We start from the raw sequence: 27,977 nt of genomic DNA on the forward strand, positions 1-27,977 counted from the left end.
GGATTTCCTCAGCCCACAATGCTAAAATAAAAAAAGATTATTTTCTTTGCACCAGGTGGCTTTTCAAGACTCGGAGTGTCAAAGGAATTAAGTCATAAAATTGTGGATGCATTTGATGGATTACGAGCTATGAAAGCCTGGTGGTTACTGACTAATAAGGCTGGGAGGTGGAGTGGGGGGGAATGTTTCCTCTCATAAGAATGTGTTTCTAACAAGACAGGTCAAAATATGATGCAGATGATAAATTGCTTAGTACGAGTTGCCATTAACCCAGCAGCTTTCTGTATGATTAGATTACCAAGGTATCCTCAGAGTACATTGACCAAACAGTTTTGCTCTGTATTAGTGCTAATTTGCAGATCTGGGGGGTTATTACACACACTGCAGTAAATCCACTGCTCCTAACAAAGAGGCAGCTGCTGGCAGGTGTCCGTAGTGCAAGGTACGTTTCAGAGGGGACTGGGTTTATCCGTGTTGGGGTTTCAGGGTGGGGCGGTGATTTTTTTCCACGCCATAACCCAAATCTCATTGTCTTACATGGGTATTGAATTAAAAAAATAAAAAAAAAGAAGAAAAAAAAAATCACATTGGAAAATGATCAGCCCCAACAGGCATGCATGTCTCCCTTCATGCAAGCGAGCAGAGCCTCCCTCCTCGGGATGGGTATGGGGACATGTGTCACGCACGGAGCTCAGCGCTGGCCCAGGGAGATGATGGAGTGAGAACAAAGGGCCACAGCATACACTACATCAGGGGGAGCAGGGGGGCAACCCGCTTGTGCTCATACAGAGGGGACAGGATGGCCAAACAGTCATCAAGATACACGGAAAAGGAAATATGGAGAAGGAAATAATAAATAAATGTTTAAAAAAAAACCAACCAAACTCAGGATAAAGTTAGGAGGGAGGTGGAAAGGCACGGCCTTGCAAAATGATGCATCTCTTCGAGGGATAGTGGGGTAAGGCAGGGCAGGTTGCTGGAGCCACTTGCTTTTGTTTTGTTTGCTAGCGGCTCCTCTGGAAATTTTAGCGGTGGGAACCACTGACCTGCTGAATTTATCTTCCTCTCATTAAAGACAAATAACCAATCCTGTGTCTCCCTACCTTCTGCAGAAATGCAATTAAGACAAGATGCTCCCCCCCCACACACAACCCCAGCCCCATCTCCTGCTGTCGGGAGCCCTGACTTCTCTTGGTTCCTGGTGGCATCCAAGTCAAAATTGGGAGGTTTTACGGGACCATTTTGCAGACCCGGGAAAGGCGGTCTGACACAGGAACAAGGAGAGGTGACTGGTATTATTATCGCTTTGCAGCTGCAGCAAAATTGCTCACTGACCACAATTTGGTTGTCCATCCCTCCCTGCTTCCAATATTTTAAGGTTCCCGGTGACTTTCTCCCAACCCCATAGTTTGCTCTTTTGACCAAATCAGATTATTCAGAAGATGGTGGGCCTGGAGGCTTCAAGCAGGAAAATGTAGTTACAACATTAGCAGGTGGGACAGTTTTACAAGCCCTGCCTTGCAGGGGTCTAGTGAAGATATTTATAGCATGCCAAGTCGCCACAGGACCGAGGCACAGCAACTTCTTGCCTAGCAGATGGTGGGCAGGGCACTCACATATATGTATATGTTTAAATATACAGCTAATAGATTAGAGGGATTTTTTTTTTCCAGGTTCATTTACCTCTTGTTAATCAGAGTTTAAAAAAAAAATAATAATAATTCCCCCATCCATCCAGAGATCATCCCTCTTGTTTTGGTATCAGTCTGGTAAGGAGTGTGTAATGTTGTAACTAGAATGAAATAAGCAGCAAGCCCTTCATCAAATATCTATCTTTTTGTGATTAATAATGAGGGCTTGGATTTATACACTTTTTTTTTGCTATTCTGTGGTAAACAGAATTCTGCATCAGCACAACAGTAATACAGACTGTGCATCTAGGGAGTACGTACACACAGACTAATGCTGAGGGTAAATATAGGATAGGAGGAAAAAAAATATGTATTAAAAAGCCCCCATATCTGCACTACGGGGAAAAAAAATCCACTCACTCAAACCTCACAATGGGGGAAAGCAAGGAAAAAATCTAAACAGCAGGATACGACAATAAATGGGAAAACAGCAATAGAAAAAGCACACTAGGTTAATATAGGAAAACTAGTTTCTTTATTGAGAGATCGTATATTAGTATTAGTGGAATCGTGTGTAACAATGTCATCATGCACACAATACAAAAAGGCAAGGCCCACCATGCTATGGAAGGGCAACAGAACAAAAGCAGCGTACACTGAGCAGATGTATAGGCTACAGCACATTACATTTCAGCAGGGTATGTCTCTACAGAGAGATTTACATCAGAAACTAGGTAATGTAAAAAAATACAGACCATGCTTTAGTTTTAGTACAAGAAAAAGGTGAAGATACACAACCAAAGGATATTCGATACAGAAAATTACCCACAAAATAAGAACAGGAAGTAATTTAGCACAGCAGAAAAAAACGTTATCCCTGTTTAATGGAAAACCATTTTGCCAGTCGTCTCTTTTCGCAATCAAATCTTAGGGGGGGTGTTCGCCACGTCGGAGGTGCGCTAATGGGACGGGACACTTGTGGCTGATGGGGACAGGCGGGATGGAGCGTGGGATAGCCGGGCGAGTGGCTGGGTGGGTGACCACAGGGGACAGCTGTCGGCTTCGGTGTCACCACGGCCGGGGACAGGGATGCTGCACCCCTTTGCGGGCAACTCCCGCCAGCACCGGCCAGCAGCTTTTGGGGGGTATCTTAGCCCCCGTTTAACCACAGATCTTACTCTCCAACTCTTTTCCAATTTTATTTTTTTGAATTAAGGTTAATTGCTTTTCCGTGACGGATTTCCCCACCCCAATTTAATTTTTTTCTGGGGGGGCGAGGGCGTTTGGCCGCAGTTTGGGGGCGTTTGGCCCCCCCGAAGCCCCCCAGGAGACTCTGCGCCCAACGACCACAGCAAAATGAATCCACTTAACAGGAATTTACAGTGCAATGTACTCAGCTAAACAGGATGAAGGTACAAAAATGGCTGTTACCGTCTACAGCTATGCTGAAATGGCCTGGTGACTACGCTACACGGCGAGACGGGAGGGGGGAGTGGGTGGGTGGGGAGTTAAATTTAAAAAATAAAATAAAAGTTAAAAAATAAAAAAGGAAAATGGATCTACCGAAGCAACAGACTGGAGGTGCAGGCAGGAGCTGGGCAAGCGGCGGGCGCCGGGGCAGCCCCGGCGGCGGAGAGAGGGGTTTTCTACCCCACAACGAGCACTGCTGGGGACTGGGGGGGGGGACGCGGAGCCCTGCGCGCCCGCGGGCGAGGCGAGCTCGCCCCAACCGCCGACCTGATGGCACGCTGAGAGCGGGGGGGCGGGGGGGAGCGGCACCCCTCCTCCTGCCGGGGAACCGGAGCCCGGGCCGAGCCCGCCGGGTCCGGGTCCGGGTCCGGGTCCGGGTCCCGGCCCCGGCCCCCGCCCGCCCTCATCCCCCCACCCCCCGCGGAGCGGCCCCGGGACGCGAACCCACGGCCCCCACATACGGCGCGGTACCTCTGTTGCGCACGGAGCCGAAGACGGGCAGCACCAGGTAGCCGACATGCACCAGGACCATGCTGCGACCTTTGGCGGCGCGGCCCGGTCCCGCCGGCCACTCCGACGCGGCGGCAAGTAGCGGCCGCCGCTCCGCCGGCACACAAAGGAGCCCGCCGCCAATGGCAGCGCGCCGACCGCCGGCCGACACGCCCCCCGCCACTACGTCACGCCCCCCGACCGACGCACCGGCCAATGGGAGACGACGGGAGGGCGGAGGACGGGGCGTGCGCAAGCCCGCGGCGGGCGCAGGCGGGCGGGCGCGGATCCGCACGTGCGGCTGCTCGTACGCGGGCACGCGCACGCATGCATGCACCCTGCATAGCTGCACGCGGGTACATGCATGTACACGCGTGTGCACACGCACACACAGAGCATGCACATATGCACACAGGCGTACACAGATGTGTGCATGCACACACAGGTACACGTGTGCACGCATGCATGCATATGCACACATGTGCACAAGCGGACACATGCATATGTACACACAGGCATGCGTGCACATACATGGGCACTGGCACACGTGCACAAACACATGTACACACATACTCAGGCACATGCATGCACATCAGCATGCATGCACACAGGCACATGCACAGACAGGCACAGATAGATGCACATACCATATACACATGCAGTCCCATGCACATGTGCAACTACAGAGGCACACACACATGCATACATGCAAACAGGCGTGCACCCACACATATTCACACACAAAACATGGGCACACACCCCCCGAGGCCAGCAGTCAGCACGCATTGCACCCCAGGCCACAGCCCTGCTCTCCCCTCCATACATCCCCCCGCACCCCTGGCCATGGCGCATATGGGAACACACGTCAAGTCGGGCCCAAAGCAGAGGATCGCACCAGCTGCAGGAGCATGAAGGGGCTCGTCCCCTTCCCTGTCCCTGTCCCTGCAGGCAACACAGTGGCCTATTGTGTTGACACCCCAGTTACTGACAGAACTTATTCGTTGGGGCATCGCTGACCTAAAATGTCTTTGGCCAAGCCCAGAGGGATGCAAGAGCTCGTGGAAACCCCACGGGGCACAGTGCCACCCTCCTTTGTGAGGCAGAGAACCCCCATGGCTTAAAGGAGGGCAACCCCCCCAAAAAAAAAAAAAAAAAAACCAACCAGAAGTTCATCTCTGTTTATTTAAAACTGTTTTAAAGAAGTGGGTAAGACCCCCGTTGCATAGGACAGGTTTCTGTTGGGGCACAGGGTCCCGGGAAGCATTTTACTGTGCTGCAAACCAATTTTTTGGTGCCCTTTCCACCCTGGTCAGGCCGGGGGCTGTTTGGCGCTGGCCGCTGTCCCGCCATGGGAAGCCCCCTTAATCCCCATTTAGCTTTATCCATCCTGTGCATCTGGCAGGTTTAAGCGCTCGGCAGCCTCCTAACGTGTACGTGCGATGGATTTGTTCGCCTGGATTATTGCATTGGGTTTGTCGTTGGGTTTATTTTGTGGTGTTTTTTTTTTTTCCTGATGGGAATTAAAACAGGGGCTTGGCAACCTGGATCTGTTTAACCCTGTCCCTCCCAGCCCTGCAGCCTGAGGGCAGCTGCCGGGCCCGGCAGGCAGCAAGGACGGCTGCCTGTGCACCCTCGCTGCCTTCTTCAGAGCTGTGACATCCACCCAAAAGTTTTGGGTAAGGTTTCACACCGCTGCTGCACCAAGCTCCCCTCAAATGGGAGCAGGAAAAGTCCCAGGTGCCCAGTGCCTCCCAGTGCCCACCCGATTGCATCCCAGTTTGGATTCTCCCTCCTGCCTTGCCCCCCCTCGGTGTCTCCCAGGAGGCTGTGCCAACCCCAGGAGGGTTTTCCATGGGGGAAAGCTGGATCTTGTCCCTGCTGTCACTGTGCTGCTCTGAGCAGTGCCCATGGCCACAGCTTGGCCAGACCCAGTCTGCAACACTCGGTATGTGCAGGTACCACACATCGTCCACACCAGCATGAATATTTCCAAGGAAGGAGCAAACTTGGGGGTTTTTTTCCCATGCTTATGCCGTAACAAAATGCTTCCTGTTTGTGGTGCAATATGGAAAAATTACCACTTTCCACCCATTTCTACCAGTGGCAAGAAATCATTTCCAGCAGCAAGGTGCAATCTGCATGATTGCGCTGTATTAAACACATCCTACAAAGGGACACGTGTTTAAGCACTAAAAAGCCTGGAAGGGGCTAATGTAGCCAAATCCACATTTGAATCAACCAAGGAGAGATTTCCACCTCATCTCTTGCCCGTCCCCACCATGATGGCTGCAGGACGGGCCCTGGGGGACTCCCAGGACACGCATGGACCCTGCAAAGCACCCTGGCGTCCCCTCCATGGTCCCCTGAGACTGCCGCTGGCCCTGGGCCAGGGGCTGCAGCCCCACTGCCAGCTCTGGTTGCTTGGGCAGCTGCTCCCATGGCCCCCGGCCCCACCACAGCAGTTGTCGCAGGTATTTTGTGGGGGCTCAGCCCTTGCTGCTGTTGCTTTTCATCTGCACACACTCACCCCCGCCCGGGACACCCGATCCATCCCTGGAGCTTTGCATGTCACGCAGATGCTGCAGGCACAGGTTGATGTTAAAATTAGCCCTTGGCTTCCTCCCACCCACATGGCTGGTGCCTGTTGGTGTCCCCCAATACAGCTTTTGGGGTCCCAGCATCCCCAGTTTGGGCCATCCTCCCACTTTTGCCCCAAGCTCTCTTTAAAAATTAACACCATGAAATTCTTCTTCAATGTGATGTTCTCCATCCTTGTGGATGTCACACGTGTCACCGGTGTACCTATGGAGTAGCTGTTTTGGAGATGCTGCAGCACAGGTATCGGGGCACCGGGGCTGTCTCACCCCTCGGTCCCATGGGAAAGGTTTCTCCCCTTAGCCAGGCACGCACAGAGGATATTCAAGAAATATAAATGTGATACAGAGCAGTTGAGAAGTCCTGGTGCACATGTGGCACATCAGCCACCATCCTTGGGCAGGTCTGAGGGTGACCATAACTCTCAGCTCATTTCCAGACCTGGCACTTGCCCTCTGCCCACCTCAAAGCCTTCAGGAATTTCAATGTGATACAGGATTTTTCACCTTGTCTGCAAAGCCGAGCTGGGTGAAATCCTTCGGGAATTCAGGATGGGATCAGCCAGCTCAAAAACTGATGAGCCAACATCCTTCAAATTTGGGGTTTTTTTGGCCGACCTCTGGCAGGACAGCGGAAAAACCCTGGTGAAGGACTTTTTCTGGCAGTTTTGAAGCCATGGTTTGCTCAAGATGGACATCTCACACCCCCAGAGGCCATTTTATGGCAGGATGGGGAACAATGGGATTGACAGCATGAAAAGACCTGATGCCTCACTCCTGGCAGGGATGAAGTATATGGATGGCGTGATCTCTTTGCTAGATGATGGTCTGAGCCTTTGATTATTTTCTGATCTTCAGCTACATTTTGGATAACAATTTCCTTGGGAGCACGTCTTGATGTCAATGGCAATACAAACACAGCGTGGCCATGACTGAATCTTTGATGGTGCTTCTAGGGCAAGGGTGGTGGGTCTTACAAACCCCATTAAGAAGAACAAGTCTGGGGTTTTGAGGGTCTCAAGTCTTAGATGGGGGGAGACAAAAAGCCGCTTGGGAGACCAGCACTGAAGAAAAGAACTTACAGGGAAAAGTGAAGGTGGAAAAACTAAAGGTAAAATGAAGAATGGACAGAGAAAGGGTGAAAAGGGGGGAGAAATCTCTCCAACAAACACCACAGCATCATACCATGCCTGGGAGCAACAGCAACCCAAACCCAGGTGGAGAGCCAGAAAGTGGGGGGCTCCTGGTTCATGAAAGGGCTTTATTTGAAATTTATTTACACTGAAGTTTAATCTATGCTTATTTGGCTCCTTTATTTTCTGCCTCCCTGTAATTTTATCTCTTCTGCCTTTTACCCCTTTTCTTTTTTTTCTCTTCTCCAAAAAAGAGACGTGAGGTAGAGAAAATCATTATGCATTCACTTAAAATTAAAATTCAGTGTTCCAGCATTTCAATTTTCCAGTTTTATGAGGAGAAAATAAGAAAACGGGTAAAAATCTCACATCCAAAGAGCAACCATTTGGGAGATGAGAAAGAAAACACTGTGCTCCTATTTTGCCAGAGCAGATTTCAAATACGCAGCCCAGGACTTTCTCCGGAGGAAAGCAGAAGGCAGTTTTTCCTCTTCCCCCAAGAGTAGGGATTTTTGGGAGCTCACAGCTGCTTGGAGGGACCCAGTACCCACCCAGTGCCCTCCTGAGCTCGTTTAAGAGGGATTGCAATTTATTGCAGCAAAGGGAGACAGGGGGTTGTGATGCCCCCATTTATGTCTCATCATTTTGCTATAATTGAACTATTTTGCTCGAGGAATTTCATTCTCCATTTGCACGGGTACGGCAGCCTACAAAATAATGTCATTTTTCTGATATGTGATAGTTGTTGCAAAATGGGAGCTGGCGATGTTTCACTGCAGAGTTCGGAGCGGGATATTGGGGCTGATTAAATGCTTCCTTTGAATTACACTTTTAACTGCACATCCTCAACATCGACCCTATGCCGCCCTATGGAGAGGGCAGGGATTGGGCTTTAGGACATTTCACATCACCCTATTTCAAGAAGAATGACCCCAAACTCATCCTTTTCCTCCATCCTGCCCATATTTTTGGGGAGCAGAGGTTTTGGTGTGTTTTCCTTGGTGGTCCCCCAATGCTCTCCCCATCCCAGCATCCTGCCAGCTCCCTGTGGCAGCAGCTTTGGGATGCAACCGCAGCCAGTGCGAGAGTCAGGGCAAAAGGAAAACCCTCTCCTGGCAATGCGCTCAGCAGCAGCCTTGCTGCAAAACCCCGCGGTTTCTGCCACTAATCAAGGATATTGCAATATTTTATCTGTGAAATCTGCTCCTTGCTCTCAAGGTGGCTTTGCGCTAACCAAAAATAAGGCAAGGTCGATGACCCCTGTCCGCATTCCCAAGCTGGAAACCTGGAGAAACGACCCTCCATCGGACCCATCAGTGATTAATTACCTCGAAATCACAGCTGGGTAATTTAATTTCAGCATTACATCTGGGTGATCCAATTTCTTTTGCACTTCCTGGGGCTTGTTTTCTCGCCACAGGATGGATGCTGGCTGCACAGGCAGGATCCAGCCAAGGCGATGGAGTCCAGCATAGTTAGGAAAACAAAAAAATTTGGTCTTTTCACATCCACAAGCCTTTTTGCCTGTTTTGGGGGGCACTTTCCCCCATTCTGGGGGATGCAGCGTAGGGTGGGATGGCAGCCCAGAGCCTGTATTCTCCGGCTCTGGTGCCATCTAGTGCCTTCCCATGGGCTGCTTCCAGCCCGGGCTTTCAGAGCTAAAATGTCCGTGGCCAAATTGCATTAAAAATCATTAATATTTCTTGACAAGTTACCTCCTTTACAGACTGGGTGCTGCTGAGACCCCTCATCTCCACCCACACGCTCCCCCCTGCCAGCCTGTCCACGGGGCTGGGAGCCAGTTGGGTTGAGTCTGGAGCACCAGGAACTAAGGGGGTTCCTCCCTAGGGCACGGGGAAGGGGAGGATGCAGGTGTAAAGCTAATTTTGAAGCATTTTTGATAACTTTTCTGAGCATTTTAGAGTTTTGCTATACCCTTGCACAAGCTGGGAGCACTGGTCCAGGGCAAGACCTCATATTGGCCATCGAAGGATGGGGGAGCTCAGCATCACCCCTCCGAAAACTTGGCCGTAGCATGTAGTGCTGCTGCTTACTGGAGTATAAAGCATTATAATAACACTTTTTGGCTGGCAGGGAGCTCAGACCCTCCTGGAAAGCATGCTCCCTGCCTTGTGCCATGCCCAGGTGGGACTACTTGAAAAATTACCCTAATTCTTCCTCTTAACAAGCAGCTGGAGGAAGGAGATTGTGCAAGGAGCCAGTGGTTCTGCAGCTCCACGTGGGATGGGGTTTTTAATGGCCTGAGACTATGTTTTAGCAGCATCCCAGCCACAGAAAAGGTCCCCAAATGCTCTCAGGAGGTGTGGAGGACAGTCAGGTGCGCACCAGGGGCTCATCCTCCTTTTGCAATGGAGGAGATGAACTAAACAGCATTTTCAACTCGCCAAGGCTTGTCCGAGACACGCTGTGAGCTGCCTTTTGAAGTTATCCCTCTTTTCATTAGGATTTACTCACTGTGTTTTGTCTTCTGCTTCTGGGTGTCTTAAACCTCCAGCCTGCTCTTCACCTTCCCACTGTTGACTTCTAATGGCTTGAGTCTGCCCTGGATTACCCCAAAAGCAACCTGCACCCATCTCCCCACCTCTGCAGGGGACAGTTGTCTTCAAACCTAGGGTTGAACCCATGGGGGAACCCACCATGAGCGATGGAAATAAGATGGAAAAAATAAAACCCAACTGAATGAAGAATGATACTGAGACTGGCTTTACACCTCCCTGCAGCAGCCATGGGGCAGCATGCTGCTCTCCAGTCCCTTAATCACATCCTAGGCATCATGTGCCAGGGCCTGAGGTGGTGGCATGGGCTTGGTGGCACAAGAGGAGTCCAGGGGCTGTATTGGGGCTGTCTGATGCTCATCATCAAGAATACGTCTACAACACACCCACGGTAAATGAGTGCATCAGCACAGGTAAACACACGGTCTTCAATTATTCAAGGAAAGGCATCTGCTTACTTGCTCCAGCCTAAGTAATGCATGATCATTTGAGCAGCTTCACACTTCCCCTGAAGCCAACAGACACCAAAAAGCCACAAGATTATGTTAGGTGTTAAGGGATGGGTTGAGTGTCTGGTTATTTAGTACGTCCTGGGGTTGTTGGAGCAAACCTCCACCCAGCCCCAAGCACCTAGGGAAGGCTGTACCATATATACGCTGCTTCCCCTACACGCTCCTGGCTCCCATGTCTGGCTTTTAGACACATAGTTTTAGACACACACATGTGGTTTGTAGACACATAGCGACTCCCAGTGATTGGATTTTTTCATCATTTCAGGGACTTTTCTTAATGAGAGGTATTTGGGAGGCTGGTCGGGCAAAGCAGAAACGTGAGAGTTTCTACAAGCTGGTGCTCCCATGTCTGATCGTCCACCAGGATTTTGTCTGGATAATCTCCATTGCTCACCTGTCCGGAGCTGAAAATGGCTCTAAAGAGCCCTGCTCCTTCCACAGACCGAGGGTGAGCTCCCATCACCACCTGTCCAGCCTAGTGTTCAGCATGGGATTGGAAATGTGACACTAACAGTCCAAGAAAAGACCCAGCACACGTAAAGAACCATCAGAAATGAAAATGATGTGAAAAAATACCCAAACCTGCTATTTTTCGTCCTTGGGATGCATCTCACAGACAAGCAGGGCCTGTCTCCCACCTTTGCTGAGGAAGGGAGAGACCATCCCCATCAGGGATGTGTTTACAAGCCAAGGTTTTGGCTGCCTCTCTCCACTGTGCTGGAGATGACCCTTCTGCCCAGGGGCTGGGGATCTCCTCCAGAAGCAAGAGGCAAAGGTGGAGGAGCAGTTAAGGAGTCACCCACCAGCTGCCCTCGATGATGTCCCACTCCCATGGGTCCCCATCCTTGTTGGTACCCCATGTTGTGAGGATGCCTCCATCCTTCCCCGCTCCCACGCAACGAGATGGGAAGCTGAGCAAGTGCAGTCCCTCAGCCTTCAAGAGCCAACCCCGAATGCTCAGAAGAACCACCGCTTTGCCCAAATCTATTCATTAACCCACATCACTGCTTTATTTAAGTGGAAAACCGGTTTCTTAGGGTGCCCTTCCCTCTTGCTGCTGAGCAATACAGATATGAGGAGTGGGTGTCCTCCTCTCAGGGATGTGCTGCTGACCAAGAGAAGAAGGAAAGCCCGGCCAAGGTGGTTTCCAGCTCGTCACCGCATCGCAGAGAGCTTTGCTGTGGCTCTTCGTGCAGATGACGGATCCCATTAGAGCTGTAAAACATTGGCAGAAGGAAGGTGTTAGTGAGATGTCAGAAAATAGATCTGTGGCGCTCGGCCAGTGATTTGTAACTGGCAGAGCTCCTGTGAGGGGTATTTTTATTTGGAGGTTTTGTCACACACAGTCCAGGGAGAGTGTGAATAAATGGACCCGAATCGGAACTGTAACCATGTGGAAAAGCAATAAAATTACCCTTTCATGAATCTCTGTCATATCCTGTGCCAGGTAAGATGAGCTCTGAGTGAGAACATGTAACACAAGTGACACATTTCCCATTAGGATCTTAAAATCATCCCTCCAGCCCAACCACCTCTGACTCAAAAGCTCCTCTTTGGGTTTACAGGACCACTGACGGCTCATAACACCATGGATAAACATCTCCTACACATCTACAACCCCAGAGTGGGGATTTGAATGTGCCCTGCTTTGAAATGGCAGCCTCCCCTAGAGGTCCACACTACTGAATGCTGGGGCATCCAGAGGGGCATAGCTGTAATGATAGGGGGGAAATCGAGTATTTTAGGATGCAGATAATTAAATCTGTTGGACTTGATGATCTGAAAGGTCTTTTCCAACCTAAATGATTCTATGATTCTATGATCTACGGGTGGTAACATTAGAAAAGATGCATTTCCAAGGAAGCAATGGAAAGTCACTGTTTTTATGAGTGACTTCAGCATACAGAATTGGAGATTTCTACTAAAAACTGCTGATCACACAGAGTTGTGCAGCAGCACTGTCAATACTGGAAGACGTGGATGAGGTCAGATGAGCTGGAGTGATGAACGTGACATTGGAGTTCAATCATGTCAAGTTTAAGGTAGACACACAGCCACCTGGCAGAAAGGAAATGGTAAAGATTTGTGTGTCCTTGATCATGGGCCAGTCAAAAGCTATCAATGCTTTGAAGCCATGGACAAAGCAAATGTGATCCTCAGCTGTACGAGACGGCATTTTGTCAGAGGCACGCGTAGGAAACCCCCTGGAAAAGGCACCAGCCAGACTCCAGGAGTTCTGCATTCAATTTGCATCACCTACAGTAATGAAAAACTAATTTGATGGGAGGCTTTTATTTGTTTATTTTTCCAGCTCTGATGTGGTTGCCCTGGATTCACCCAAAGCTGCCAATGCAGCTAATAAATGTAGAAAATTATCTGAAATTAAACTTTCAGACAGTTTTCCCCTGTCCACTCCAGCTTTGCCCCAAGATTTACTGTCTGAAAGATCCTTCCTTCCCAGTAGCTGGCACTCAATTCTAATTTTAAACTGAATTACAAATCCAGATGACTAACCAGCTCCAAGAGAAAACTTCCAAGGGGCATTTACAAATCAGTAGTCGTAGGGACTCTCAGGAATGCATTTATACTTTCATAAACTCCCTAGTATTGAGATACAGACCTGGGGGGATTGGACTCCTCAGCTGTTATTTAGTTTCAATAAAAGGAGGGAGTTCACCTTATTTGCACCAAAGATGAAAGTAAATGCAGGATTTGTCTGTCGCAAGTTTGTATTTTGCAGGCGTGCTGTTCCTTTCCTTTGCAGACAGAAGGGAAACTGCATCCCTGTGATGCTCTAGAGAGAAAGCCACAGCAGCTGACATTCACAAACGTGGACCCTAAAAAGGAGAGGGAAAAACAAGTAGTATTTCAGCAAATGGAGGTGAGGGACTCGGCAAAGGACACCATTTACAGATTCTGTAGGGAACTGAGGAACTAATCCACTTAGTAAAACACTTTCAGTCCCCATTTTAAGGCAGACAAACTAAATTTTCAGCCAAAAAATTAATCTGCATTGCAACAATTTCACTGGGGAAAGCAATACAAAATCTAACCTGTTTGGGTAGCTTTTGTCAGTTCTCGTATTGCCCCAGAAATGACAGTTCCCACAAAGCAAAGTGGCCCGAGCCATGAGGGATGTGCTGAGTACTGCAGGAGAAATTTTAAGCTTTCCATTCGGTGTATCCTGAAGTCCAAAGACTCCGGTTATCTCTTGATGATGGAGAAAAAAAGATTAAGGATATACATCAGCTCTCATCTTTCCACCAAACTCCACAGCGCTGCTCTCCCTCAGCTGGTGATACACATGAAATAAAATCCAAGTCTGGTGTCCACCTCCACAACGGCCATCAGGCCCAGAATTTGTATTTTCAAGCTTCACAAAAGCCAAGAACTCAGTGGGGCTGAAAAACCAACTCACTTCACTCGTAAGCAATCTTGACATTTAAAATACAGGGATAAACAGCTCTCCTTATTTGCACCACTGAAAGCCTTCTCATGTGATAAAAACATCAGAACTAAAGCAAATTCCCCTATTTAACTGGAAATGTAATGGATTTTACTATTATTGTTATTATTACTATTATTATTATTCCTATTTCCATATTGGCTATGAGAAGACTGGCAGGCAGCGGGACCCTAAGTTTAGCACAGTGCAGTTACACTTACCATCCTTCTCTTTACTTGTGGCTGTAAATTGCCTGGTATAATTCAGTGGTTCTCCAAACACTGTTCAGCCTGGCACCACCTCTCGTGGTCTGCGAGGACCTGCCTAGAGCTTCATAGCTGGTTTACACATTCATTTCAAATGGCAGTAGATCTGAGCTTGTTGGCACTACCTGGCTGCGTGAGAAAATCCGAGTGTAACATTGGTCTCTTAGTCAAATGGTCTCACTGACCAGCAGAAGACAGCTGTGAGGATGGGACAAAGGGGATGCAGTCAGAGAAATACCGGTATGAAGGTTGCTCAGGCACCTGCAGGACTGCGGTGTGTGGGAAGACGGAGGCTGTGCAGAAACCGCATCCCTAGAAGGGATTCTGCAGAGCGCAATGGGCAGCAGCCGCTCGTTGCTGCTACCTGGGCATCCCCCACCAGCGCTGCAGGGAGAAGCGGTGGTCCTGTCCTGGTCTGGGAGATAAAAGCAAGCTTTTGCAGTCAGGAAATCACATTTACATTCTGGACATTCAAAATGAAATGCAGGGAACAGTGCTGAATTTGGGCAGCTGTAACCCATTCCCAGAGCTTAAGGCTTTATTTTGGAGATGTGACAAACAGCAGTGTATTGAATGAAAGTGGGGGGGAAAAAAATCCCAAACAAGTTGATATTGTTTAAATAATACACTCTATTTTATTTTGTCTTAAAATAGTTTAACCTTTATGCTACAGACTTGTTTCAAAAAACAGAAGGTCTCATCTTGCACCAAAAATATATATATTTTTATATATATATATAACACTTTTATTATTATTTTTTCTCCAAAGACCATTCAATACTAGATGGAAAATGAGAACTAAATAATGAGTGTCGAGAAGAATCAAATTTTTTAACGAGAGTCGCACGTTTTAAACATTTATATTCTTAGCAATGATTTGTCTTCACTACCGAAGATTCCAAGTTCACACTCCAGCAATTCAGGAACTGCTAAAACCATGAAGGGCTTGAGCCAATGCACACTGAAGTCGATGCAAAGCCCCGCATCAACTCCAATGGGTTCTGGATCAGGCCCCAAGTGCACTGATTCTTAGCCATACAATGGCTAGCATTTCTCTTTCCTGCTGAGAAGAGCAAAACTGTCTAGGCACCTTTGCTCTCTTTAAAAAAAAAAACAAAAAACAAAAAACAAACAAACAAAAACCCCAAAAAATAAAACAAAAACACTTCTTAGCTATCCAGTGATTGCGGTTTTCAGATCACTACCCTTTCAAATTTGTGAAGAATAGAGAAAATATGTAGTGTTTTAAATAAAAGAAAAGAAAACCTGCATCAGACTACAATACATGAATTGTTTAAACAAACACAGTGCACAATTGGAGGAAGTTTGGTTAGGATGCAGTCATTTTTATATATACATGGAAGTCACATCATATACAAACTGAAAAACAAGAAAGTTAGTTTGCATTTTTCGTAGAAGGACTACAAATGGGTCCCTGCAGCTTTTTTCAAAACTGATCTTTAAAAGACTTCGTGAAACAGGAAAAAGCAGCCACACTAAATCACTGTTCCAAAGTTACCTTTACAGCATGTGTGCTAGCCCACTAAAATGACGGCTGAGTTGCATGATTAAAATATGAGGAGAAAAGATCAATGGCCACTACTGATATAGTGCCCCAATAGTACAGGGCTTTTCCCTACTGCAATGCGAATGGGCTCCATCCATGCACCGCTCCCTCCCTCCCACCCCCAGAGAAAGAAATCGGTCACTAGAAGCACCACATACATTTTTCTGGCCATGCAATACACTTATGTTCAACGTTTTAGAAAGCTTGACATTGGAATATCAATCCCTTACCTAGTTGTTCTTTAAAGTGCAGTCACAACCGTTCTGCTTATTAAAGAAAAAGCTGTTTGTTACTAACTATACCACCACTGCTGGGGTTTTTTTCTTTAAGCTATGTGACAACATAGGTAATTTTATTTATTTTTTTTGCCCACAGATAAAATTACTGGAAGCCAAATAAATTTAGAAACCAGCCAACACAAAAAGAAAACAGCACTTCCCATGTCCTGACTACGCCCTTGTTCAGCCTGAAATGGCAAAAAGTCTGATGATAGAGCTGTACAAAATTCCCACTAGAAACATTTTGAATACAAAGGAACATTTTAATTGCACAATAGACATTTAAAGTGAATATCATCTTGTTAAAGTCTAATCTTTGGTTTTTGCCTTGAGAAAGGCTCAAAATGACAAATGAGGGGCAGGAATTTCCATATAAGCTACAGAAAGTACAGCCTGCTAAAGTAAGTAGTTCCACTGATTTCAGTAAATATTCTGGTAGAAAGTGTTTCCTGGATCATACCCTAAAAACAATTCCAAAACTAGGATAAGAGACATGACCTAAAGCCAGGAAAATGGTGCAGATCTAGTTTAAAAAGAAAAAAAAACCCACAACCTTAAGCCCTGATCCTGCAACATCTTTTAGGACAGAGTTTTAAGCACTTGAATGGCCCCATGAGTTTCAGCGAACTGTCCGAGCTGAACGTTACACATCTGCTAAAGTGCTTTGCCAGACTGGGGCTTCGCAAGGTGGTTTTTTTTGGTTTTTTTTTTTTTTTTTTTTTTTTTTTTTGTTTGTTTTTTTGTTTTGTTTTGGTTTGTTTGGTTTTGGTTTTTTTGAGATGGTCAATAAAGCAAATAAGCAACAGTAGAAATGAGGACTACAAGCAAAATGTTTTGTTTCTCTCCTCCTACTACTCCAGGCAAGACTCAGATATAGGTAAAAAGGTTCAGCTATCTTTAAAAAGGACACGGATGCTGGGCCTTTTTATTACTTTTCTTTTTCTTGTGCTTTTGCAATAATCAGCTGCTAGTAAGTCACTACTATTACTATTTTAAACTGTAACAAGCTGTGGGAAATTATCAGTGAAACACAGTAGTCAAGTAGACAGAAGACTCAGCACTGAAAAGAATGTAAACTATAAATTATGTTGAAAATAAAAATCCTTTAATTAAAAGCTGTTCAGTGCATATGTTATGGGCCTTTTTGTATTACAGACAGTCCCTCCTGCTGGTAACATAACCAAATCAGCTTGGGTATAAATACTCTTGGCCCAATTTTTGGAAGTGTTGAATACCCCCAGTTCCACTGAAATCAGTGAGGACACAGCATTTCTCAGTATCACTGATGCTCACACAGCAAAACACTAACTTCTACTAACAAACTCAATATACTGATAAATTAAAAATGTTCTGAAGTTGGAGGTGGGAAAGGGTGGGAGGATGTAAGTTTGCACACAGTTATTTCTTCAGATTAACACACACACAAGTTATAACTGTAGATGTGTTTTAAATTTGGAGCTATTGGCTTTTAATTCTGGGAGGAATCCTCCTTTGAGAAGGCAAAAACTTTTTAAATGATATTGAAATTATACTACATTCTTATGGAAATTAAAAACTTAATGAGTTTGAATTTCATAATGCCAGGAACAGGGCTTCTAAAGCTGAAGCTTTAACAATGAGCTTCTGTGCCACAAAGGGGAGAAGGGGTGGGGACACAAACACAGTGACACTGCGTTACAGTAGATATTTGCGTCTGGTATCCTCATCCAAAGTGAGGTCTACTACTTCTGGAGGTGAAGACCAATTCTGCTGGGGAGTCACAGCTGTCCATGATTGTGTTTGCTGAGTGTTAATGTACTGTGAGCCTGAGCCATGCTTCCAGGAAGACACACTCTGAATCACACCTCCCCTGGGATGCACACACCTGTAGCAAGGCAAAAACCACAAAGGATTAAAGCTACTATTGAATTCAGGCACAAGATTCTTAGCTGCAGTGTTTTATCACTTAGGCATCTTGTTAACATGTCCCTCTCCAAAATGTCCTCGTGGATCTTCCATTTGTAGAGTCCATGACATCTTAAATACCCAGTAAACAAAGCTGAGACTAAACTTAATTTAAACTTGGGGGTGGTGGTGGGGATTAAATGATTTTTAAGAACTGAATTCTGCCAGCGGGTGTAAAGTGATGTTCCTTACAAAATATGTGCATGGATCCCAAGGATCTTGAAGAAGTCTGTCCCATCACGTGTAGTACCATGCATTATTCAGAAGCAGAGTTTTCTGCTAGCAGTTTTACCCACTGGACTTTTAAAAAGAGAAAAATTTTAAGTGAGGCTTGATGAGACAAAGAGAAAAGCTGTCTTTCTATATGAAGTCTAAACCATGTTAAAATAAGGACATAATGATACTTTCATTACAATAATTACAAGAGAGATCTTGTAATTACATTATTACAGCCATTACTCTTGATTTTTCTTTGGTCTTCTTAACTTAACTAAAAATTACAAACATGCTGGGAAATGCTCACTGATAACAGTACAGCCCCACTTCAGAAAAACATTTAAGCTTTCAGTGATTATAGTCAATGAGACTAAGTCATGTATTTAAAGATGAGCACAGACTCAAGTGCCTTGCTGAAGTGAGGTACATATCTACTTATTTGCACAGTATTTTTACCTATTATATTCATAATAGATATGTGACAATTTAAGTACAAGCTAATAATAATTAGAAAAAAACAAAATGAAGGACAGACTAATTTTTTTATATGATGAAGTGATGACAAGAATTTACTGGAGTCTTTGAGATGATCACTCCATTCCCAGCTGTAAATCCTAAACAAGTGCTAGTAAAACTTTATACCTAGTGCTCCAAAAATTGTTTTGCTCTTGTAAGCACTGGTGGTGGCTGAGGCTGCTCCTGGCTGCACAGTTACGCAGGAGATGTTTGGCTGCTGGGGTAACCTTTTCCCGTTTCTCTGTGAAGGCACATGTACTGTATTTCAGGAATCCAGGTTTTCTGTACTGGTCAAATCACAGAATCATAGAATACTTTGGATTGGAAGGGATCTTTACAGGTCATCTAGTCCAACCCCCCTGCAATGAGCAGGGACATCTTCAACTGCATCAGGTTGCTCAGAGCCCCATCCAACCTGACCTTGAATGTTTCCAGGGATGGGGCATCTACCACCTCTCTGGGAAACCTGGGCCAGTGTTTCACCACCCTCATTGTAAAACATTTCTTCCTTACATCTAGTCTAAATCTACTCTCTTTTAGTTTAAAACCATTACCCCTTGTCCTATCGCAACAGGCCCTACTAAAAAGTCTGTCCCCATCTTTCTTATAAGCCCCCTTTAAGTACTGGAAGGCCGCTATAAGGTCTCCCTGGAGCCTTCTCTTCTCCAGGCTGAACAACCCCAACTCTCTCAGCCTGTCCTCGTAGGAGAGGTGCTCCAGCCCTCTGATCATTTTTGTGGCACTCCTCTGGACCCGCTCCAACAGCTCCATGTCTTTCCTGTGCTGAGGGATCCAGAGCTGGACGCAGTACTCCAGGTGAGGTCTCACCAGAGTAGAGTAGAGGGGCAGAATCCCCTCCCTCGACCTGCTGGCCATGCTTCTTTTGATGCAGCCCAGGATACAGTTGGCCTTCTGGGCTGTGAGCGCACATTGTCGGCTCACGTCCAGCTTTTCATCCATCAGTACCCCCAAGTCCTTTTCTGCAGGGCTGCTCTCAATCCCTTCATCCCCCAGCTTGTATTGATACCAGGGGTTGCCCCGACCCAGGTGTAGGACCCTGCACTTGGCCTTGTTGAACCTCATGAGGTTCACACAGACCCACTTCTCCAGCTTGTCCAGGTCCCTCTGGATGGCATCCTGTCCCTCAGGCGCGTCAACTGCACCACTCAGCTTGGTGTCATCTGCAAACTTGCTGAGGGTGCACTCAATCTCTCTGTCAATGTCATTGATGAAAATATTGAACAGCACTGGTCCCAGTACGGATCCCTGAGGGACACCACTTGTCACCGACCTCCATCTGGACTGGACATTGAGCCGTTGACCACCACCCTCTGGATGCGACCATCCAACCAATTCCTTATCCACTGAACAGTCCACTCATCAAATCCCTATCTCTCCAATTTAGAGAGAAGGATGTTGGGGACCGTGTCAAAGGCTTTACAGAAGTCCAGATAGATGACATCCATTGCTTTTCCCTTGTCCACTGATGTAGTCGCTCCATCATAGAAGGCTGTTAGGTTGGTCAGGCAGGACTTGCCTTTGGTAAAGCCATGCTGGCTGTCTCAAATCACCTCCCTGTCCTCCATGTGCTCTAGCATAGCTTCTAGGAGGATCTGTTCCATGATCTTCCCAGGCACAGAGGTGAGGCTGACAGGTCGGTAGTTCCCAGGGTCCTCCTTTCTACCCTTTTTAAAAATGGGCACAATGTTTCCCTTCTTCCAGTCACCAGGGACTTCACCTGACTGCCATGACTTTTCAAATATCATGGAGAGTAGCTTGGCAGCTACATCAGCCAATTCCCTCAAGACTCTGGGATGCACCTCATCAGGTCCCATAGACTTATATATGTTCAGGTTCCTCAGGTGGTCACGAACCTGATCTTCTCTTACAGTGAGAGGGACTTTGCTCCCCCAGTCCCTGCCTTGAGGTCCATCCACTCAAGAGGCGTGGGAAGAGAGGTTGCCAGTGAAGACTGAGGCAAAAATGTTGTTGAGTACCTCAACAGCGAGCCTTCTCCTTGTCTGTTGTTACCAGTTTGCCAGTCTTGCTCATCGGGGGGATACACTTTCTTTGACCATCCTTTTCTGGTTGACACACCTGTAGAAGACCTTCTTGTTATTCTTTGCATCCCTTGCCAAGTTCAGCTCCATCCATGCCTTGGACCTTCCTGACCCCATCCCTACCCAACCAGACAGCATCCCTATACTCTTCCCAGGATACCTGTCCCTGCTTCCACTGCCTGTGCATTTCCTTCTTGCCCTTTAGTTTGACCAGCAGGTCTTGACTCATCCATGCTGGTATCTTGCCATCCTTTCCTGATTTCTTACACCTGGGGATCGAGAGCTCTTGCACTCCATGGAAAGCGTCCTTAAAGATCTGCCAGCTCTGTTCTGCTCCCTTGTCCCTGAGGGCTGTTTCCCAGGGGGTCCTATTGACTAACTCCTTGAACAGCTAGAAGTTTGCTTTCTTAAAATTCAAGGTCCTGACTATACTCCTTGCCTGACCTGTATCCCTCAGGACTGCAAACTCCACCAGTGCATGATCACTGCAGCCCAGGCTGCCTCCAATCTTGACGTCACCGATTAGCTCACTTGCATTGGTGACCATCAGGTCCAGTATCGCATCCCCTCGGGTAGGGGTGTCTATTACCTGGGTTAAGAAGTTATCCTCAATGCACTCCAGGAGTCTCCTGGATTGCCTATAGCTCACCATGCTACTTTTCCAGCAGATGTCAGGATGGTTGAAGTCCCCCAGCAGGATGAGAGCCTGCGAGCGCGATGCCTCCTGTAGCTGGAGGAAGAAGGCTTCATCAGTAGGCTCCCCTTGATCGGGTGGCCTGTAGTAAACACCAACCACAAGGTTCCCTTTGTTGCCTCAGTCTCTAATTCGTACCCTTTCAACCTGCTCGTGGCTACTCTTCAGAGACAGCTCTTCACACTCTATCCACTTCTTGATGTAGAGGGCAACCCCTCCGCCTCTCCTTCCTCGCCTGTCCCTTCTGAACAACTTGCAGCCATCAATAGCCGCACTCCAGTCATGGGATTTGTCCCACCAAGTTTCAGTAATGGCAACTAGGTCATAGCTTTCTAGCAGCACGGTGGCTTCCAACTCCTCCTGTTTGTTGCCCATGCTGCATGCATTGGTGTAGAGGCACTTCAGCTGAGCTGTTGACCTTCTTAGAGGAACACACCTTAATTCCTTTGAGGTATTTCATTGGTGTTTCCCTGTTGGCTCCTATTACCTCAGGAGCCCCTGGCTCATCTCCGTAAAACTTCAAGTGTGCTCCAGTGTAGCCAGCACATCTCAGAGCAACAGGCTGAGGGCCCTCGCTAGCACCCCATCCCTCTAACCTTGGCATGTCATCCCACAGCTTGTCACAGGCAAGCCTGATATTATCTAGTTTAGTTTTAGCAAGTCTAGTTTGAAGCTCTGTCAATGAGCCCCGCTAGCTCGTGAGCAAAGACCCTCTTCCCCCTTTGGGAAAGGTGAATCCCATCTGACGCCAGCAAGCCTGGTGCTGTGTAGGCCATCCTGTTAGCGAAAAACCCAAAATTGTGGTGGTGACACCAGCCATGGCGCCATGTATTAATAGACTGGGTGCCTCTGTTTCTTCCCATGTCACTGCCCACAACTGGAAGGAGAGAGGAAAAAATCACCTGTGCTCCAGATTCCCTTACCAACCGTCCCAAGGCCCTGAAGTCTCTTTTGATCACCCTTGGACTACACGTTGTGGCTTCATCGCCACCCATGTGGAAGAGCAATAATGGGTAATAGTCTGAGGGCCGTACCAGGCTAGGAAGTTTCCTAGTGACACCCCTGACATTTACATTTTATTTGTTTTAAGTGAAGGTAGTGCAATTTATTTTCTCCAGAACTACTTAGGTTATGCTCATCTCTCTTGGCTCTGGTTAGATTTTCATGAAATAGAATGAAAAAATCTAATTCTCCGAGCTCTAACTTTTCTGAATATAAATGTCTCATTTCCTTCTCAGATACGCTATTTAGCTTTGGATGTGATGTTCAGAATGACTTTTTTATTACTTCTTCAGTCTTAAAAATACATAGTTAGTACATATCTACAAAGAATTAGTAATAAGAGACTGGAACTCTAACAAATGTAGGTGATTTTTTTTTTAAAGCTTTATTTTAAGAAGAAATATTTTTAAGCATAACTGACAAGAAAAGCTTGTAGCCAAAGCAAACTAAATATGATGTTCAGTCTCAGGGACTATGGTCCATTGTTCCAATACATAACAGTCCTCAATGCTCAGGCAAAGCTAATACTAACTTTTCTCCCTGAAGATGACAAAAAGCAAACTATAAATTGTCTCACAGAAATAATACCTTGCAAAAATAAAAGTGTTTATCCTCAAGCAAGTCACACAAGCAGCCAATAGCAAACACTCAATCAAACATTAGCTTAGGGAACATGCTTTCCAATCTGTAGCTAAGGGGAAGATACCAAGTAAAGGCAACCAAAAAAAAGAAAAAACAACTAGGAAAAAAAAAAAAACACACAGAGGAAGACTTTTATACACATGCATGATAAAAAAAAAAGATCTATTGGACAAAAATTAAACAAACTGAAAAACATGACTTGGTGTCCTAAGTAGATGCCAAGTAATATTCCAATGATGAGAAACACCACCAGTTCACTAGCAATCTGAAAAACTATAAATGATGGACAAACTCCAGGGTGTCACAACTCACACCAGTCCAACAACGACATTGAATATGCAGCATGATAAAAAATAGTGTGAGCAAAAGAACTGAATCCAAACACCATACTAACTAAGCATGCAAAAAATACTGATTGAAAACCTAAACCTTTTCCAAACGACAACCCTGTCAGAAGCCCATCAATACTTCATAACTGCAAGCCTAGACCTGCAAGAGAAATAAAATTCTAAATAGGATTCAAACAACTGAAATGTGTGAGTATTCAACGGAGCCAGTAAGAACTAGTCTTCAGAAGATGGCAGATAAACTGATTTTAAACAGCAACTCTGCGTTTACTTAACATTTCCGTTCTTGTACATGGTAAACATTATCGAGGCAAGTAGCATGGAAAGCTTTTGAACAGGGGATCTCAAGCAGAAGAGTTGTGTGTACATAGTGCTAGACAGATTTACACAAACTAGTAGTGGAGGACAAGTCCACACTGCTTATCATTAGGACAAAGATCCTCTAAGCTCTGCTGGATAAACAGCCAGGAGAGCTACTTCCTAAGGAATTAGTATCTTCCAAAAGAGTTTGCCATGCAAGGACTTACACTATTCTAAAAGCGAAGACTAATTATCTCTTCCTTCAGCACCTTAAAATTTCATTTTTTCACATCCAACAGCACTGGATTGTGCCCACACTATCTGTACAGTTTCCTGCCTGGGAAATTGGGTCCTGTACACCTTCCTTCTTCCTTTCCTCAAGAAAGATGCAGTGAAGGCACAATGAGGAACAGCTCTGTTCCTTGTCCCTCACAACCCTTTTCCGCCTCCAAGCGTCCACCAGGCAGCAGACTAGTTTTAGAAAGAGCTTGTCTGTATACTGGTTTAACTTGTTTTTATTCCACCAAATTAACCCTCCATACTATATGAAAATGCCAGTCTTTTTCAATTGCTTCATAATACCTTAAGCCAAGGAAAGATCATAGACTATAAAGATGAAGAGTAACATCAAAAAATGCCTGTCAAGAATAACAGCTGAAGCACAGCTGGACAGCTTTGTATCTGAGCTTGAGAAAAACCTCTGGCTTCCTTACCCTCATCTAGTTTGGGGATTTGAACTCTCTTGTATCTTGAAATAAAACCAAGATTCAGAAGGATCTGATTTTTAATCTAAAGGGGCTATCTTATGACATTAGCCATTGAAAAGTTGATAGTATTTTTACAACTACTGATTAATTGAATAAACTGGAAGCTAATTAAATGCTTAAAGTAAGTGAATATTTTGAAAGGAAACAAGAACCCACATAAATATTTTTGTTTATGTATTTGCTTATTCACACTACACCCATAAAATCGGAATTCCTAACAATTGTTCCTGATGTATATAAATTTGGTATCTCAATATTTGGTATTTTAATACTACATATATTTAGCTTGTTAATGTTTGATATCCCATTGCAAGCTTAATCTGAATACATATGAAGTTGATAACGTTCTAAAGAAAAACACATTCTGATATCACCGTGGCCAGCAGAAAAGAAAAAACAAGTGCAACGTTTGCTACCGTTTGGGCATCAGTCTTGAATTGATAACTACAGAAGTGGAAGTCAGCTGGTTTTTTTCTTTATTAATTTTGGCAATACAGATATTCTGATAAAATGAAAGAAATATTAGAAGTGGAAAAAGCAAGAAAAAGGAATTCATACCTGGCATGTTCCTGAACTCCAACAATCTCTACTTCACTATCAGAAGAGGCAATATTAATTTCTTCATTGATCTGGGCATTACCAGAAGACATTTTGTCACTTGCAAGGAAGCCTGGATCCAAATGACCTATAGATGGGGAAAATGCAAATACAGCCAATGTTTTTTAACAACTTACACAACTCAGAAATCAGCTGGAAAAGGAATTTCCCAAGCTAACAAAAAAAAGACTGAAACACTGAGATTGGAAAATCTTATTAGATCAAGTTATCCAACTTTCAGTTCATCACCTGATACAGGATGATCACTGGATTTATCCAATCTCAATAGCTCTAGTGATGGTGTTATCACACAAATGTGAACAAAGGCCGACTATTGCATCAAGAACACTTGATGTAATTAGGCCTTCCAGCTGTTATTTTACAACAATGCTAAGAGTTAGACTGTGCCTAAACCTCTTTGAAGTAAAGAAACGAGACAATCTATTGTCAATAAATAAAACTAAATTATACTGTGGCAAACAAAGCCTATAGGCTGGACAGAAACATCAAACACCCCGCAAGGAAAATGAAAATGCTTTTATTTTAAAAAAAACCAACAACAACAAAACAGGGGAAGCTGGTCAATGAAAAAAAACTAACAAACCCATCAGTTTCTGGTCATGCTGCTTCACACATCTGCTCTAACATTATTACAAATACTTGAAAAAAAACCACCGTGTTTTTCGTAAGTTCCATATACGGCAGTGTTGCTTTTTCATTACAGTTCTTCAATGCTATTCAGTTCATCAGTCTGTCAAACAACAAGTCCTTTCTAAATACTCATGACGAGTGTGGCAGGTTTTGTCTTTTCTGCCAAGTACTGCTAAGAAGGTTCTTCACCACAATTAGTGAAGCTGTGTTGTGACATATTAAATAATACTTGCATGGAAAACACAAACCAGCAAAAATTATTATTTGTTTTACAGAAAATAAATTATTTTTTAAAATCAATTAAAAATAAGATTTCAATAAAAAGACATAACTTCTACTTTAAAAAAAAAAAGATTACTTCTACTGTCTTGCTTTAGCAGTAACCTGGGGAACGCTGGGCAGCCCTGAAGCAGATGAGACTACCTACTTCTTGGAAACCACTCTCAGCTGTACTACACAAGGGAAGAATCACTTATCGAGCAGGAAATTTGAGATTAGATTAATATATTATGTATATCTAGTTTGACTGGACACCTCTTCAAAGATGAGAGGAGGAGGATGCAATAACAATCCACCAAATTTCAGAGGTCTGCGAACAGGCAGAACTGATTATATCCCCAGGTAGATCAAGAGGACACAGAGAGAAGAAATTAAACTTAAAACAAGTGCCAGGGAAACCTTCTAATGACTGCTTAAAGTACTTGGAAAAGATGCAAGCAAATAGAGGGGCCGAGACCATACTGTATGTTCAGTTTTTGGAAAGCAAAGACCCTTGGTGCCACATCTGATCAGGGTTAGCAAGGGAAGGAAACCCGTGTGCTGCCATGTACCCGAAGGGGGAGTTTTCCACCTCACAAGACAAAAAAGATTTGTCAGCTGAACTTAAAATTAATGAATAGCCCAGGCAGACTTTTCCTAACATTACAGTTCAGCTGAACATTTCTTGGCAAATATCACTGACTGCCAGTAAGTCCCAAAATGGGTCACGGGTATTTCCTTAATAGAAGTGTCTGGGCACACTGTGAAACATGAAATGGAAGTGCTCAGAGGCTTTGATTCATGCGCTGGCGATGGAAACCACGGGCTTTACGTGATCACTGCCCCAGTGATTCGCATTGCCCTGCTCCTAAATGGCACTGCTGCTACAGCACAGGCAGCAGAACAGCAGCACAACCCTTGGTCACTGATACATGCAAACTGGTATGGATATCGACCTGCCTTAATATGTTGTATTAATGCATTAATGACATACCACCATTCCACACCCTTTGCTAGACAGGGTAACGTCTGGCAGAGGAGCAAAGCAGACCACCTCTCAAACAGCGCCCAAATGAATCCCCAGAGGTATAAATGAGAGTCCCAAAAGAGCTTTAATATATTACCATAGCTTTAAGTTCAGACAACAAAAAGGTAATTAGCAGTAGAGGAACCATGATTAGCAGAATAAATATTGTAACACTAGCTGAGTGTAAATGGGGATTATAGCATACATATAGATTTACAGCCTCTGGCCATACAAATTTCACGCCTAATAACATGCCTATGCTGTCAATTTCTTTGCACAAACATTAGGATGACGCCCAAAGGAGATGTTTTGTTTGCCCTACAACATCAGGGCTTGCAAAACAGCCCAAAATATTTGCCCATGCACAAAGATGTGATACTGTGTCCTAATAAGATTTTTCACTTAGATAAAGCTTATGTTGTTATTTTCCCATGGGAACAGATCATTTAATGTCTGTTAAACTAGATACTGCCTGAAGATTAAATTTGGAAACAAGATGTAAGATTTGAAAATTCTGCTTTCCAAATGTGCAATTCCAGACGTGGTAAGAAAAGGCCAGTACTGACAAATGTGCAGTCAGATGTGTATGGGGGCTACAGGGCTCTGGGACAAGGTGTATGCAGGAAGAAAAGGGGATTCATCCTTTCAGACGTTGAAACGGCTGTAGCACCAGGAGCAAATTTGTCTGGACACGTTCCCACAGGGTCAGGGATGAAGAAGCTTCTTGAAGTTTTCTTGTTTTCTTTTACCTGGCAACCTCTTCCTTGCAAGTCCCCTTGGATATAGGTAGAGGAAGGAAGACAAATTTCTACCTGCATCGCAGTATTGTACTCGTAAGTGGAAAGTGGAAGAAAGCTTGGTAAGAAACATTACTTTTTATTTCCTTACACTCCTTTGAAGTACCAATCCATTAATGCTATATAATAAAGTTAATTTCAGCTGTTCTCATCGTCTAATAAATCACTTTATAAAGGAGTGGGCTTGTTAGGGATCAAATAGCTAATTATCAGTCAGCTGCCATCCTGCAAACAACACCAGTGAGCTTGGAAAACACC

The 27,977-nt window shown here is 45.3% G+C and overlaps 2 protein-coding genes across 9 annotated transcripts in view; both read right to left on the reverse strand.

Annotated features, from left to right (window-relative positions):
• ARK2C (arkadia (RNF111) C-terminal like ring finger ubiquitin ligase 2C) overlaps positions 1-3,717 on the reverse strand; it is a 59,552-nt gene extending 55,835 nt beyond the window's left edge. The window contains exon 1 of one of the 2 annotated variants that reach the window (XM_072860019.1): positions 3,573-3,717. In XM_072860019.1, coding sequence (XP_072716120.1) covers positions 3,573-3,633 — 61 coding nt within the window. In that variant the 5' untranslated portion in view covers positions 3,634-3,717. The remainder of the gene's footprint in view (positions 1-3,572) is intronic. The other variant, XM_072860021.1, reaches the window with a different exon arrangement.
• A 7,640-nt stretch (positions 3,718-11,357) lies between these two features.
• Positions 11,358-27,977, reverse strand: part of ARK2N (arkadia (RNF111) N-terminal like PKA signaling regulator 2N) — a 37,058-nt gene continuing 20,438 nt past the window's right edge. The window contains exons 3-9 of one of the 7 annotated variants that reach the window (XR_012042012.1): positions 24,948-25,074; positions 21,287-21,367; positions 14,012-17,765; positions 13,399-13,555; positions 12,224-13,182; positions 11,760-11,802; positions 11,358-11,560 (exon numbers count right to left, since the gene is read on the reverse strand). Coding sequence is in view for 1 of the 7 variants with exons in the window: in XM_072858789.1 (XP_072714890.1) it covers positions 17,576-17,765; positions 21,287-21,367; positions 24,948-25,074 (398 nt within the window). In the remaining 6 variants the exon portion in view is untranslated. Of the gene's footprint in view, positions 13,183-13,398; positions 13,556-13,917; positions 17,766-18,703; positions 20,675-21,286; positions 21,368-24,947; positions 25,075-27,977 lie in introns of those variants that run through there. The other 6 variants (XR_012042011.1, XR_012042013.1, XR_012042010.1 and 3 more) reach the window with 6 other exon arrangements.

The sequence above is a fragment of the Ciconia boyciana genome, chromosome 4, assembly GCF_034638445.1.
Source record: "Ciconia boyciana chromosome 4, ASM3463844v1, whole genome shotgun sequence".
Lineage (NCBI taxonomy): Eukaryota > Metazoa > Chordata > Aves > Ciconiiformes > Ciconiidae > Ciconia > Ciconia boyciana.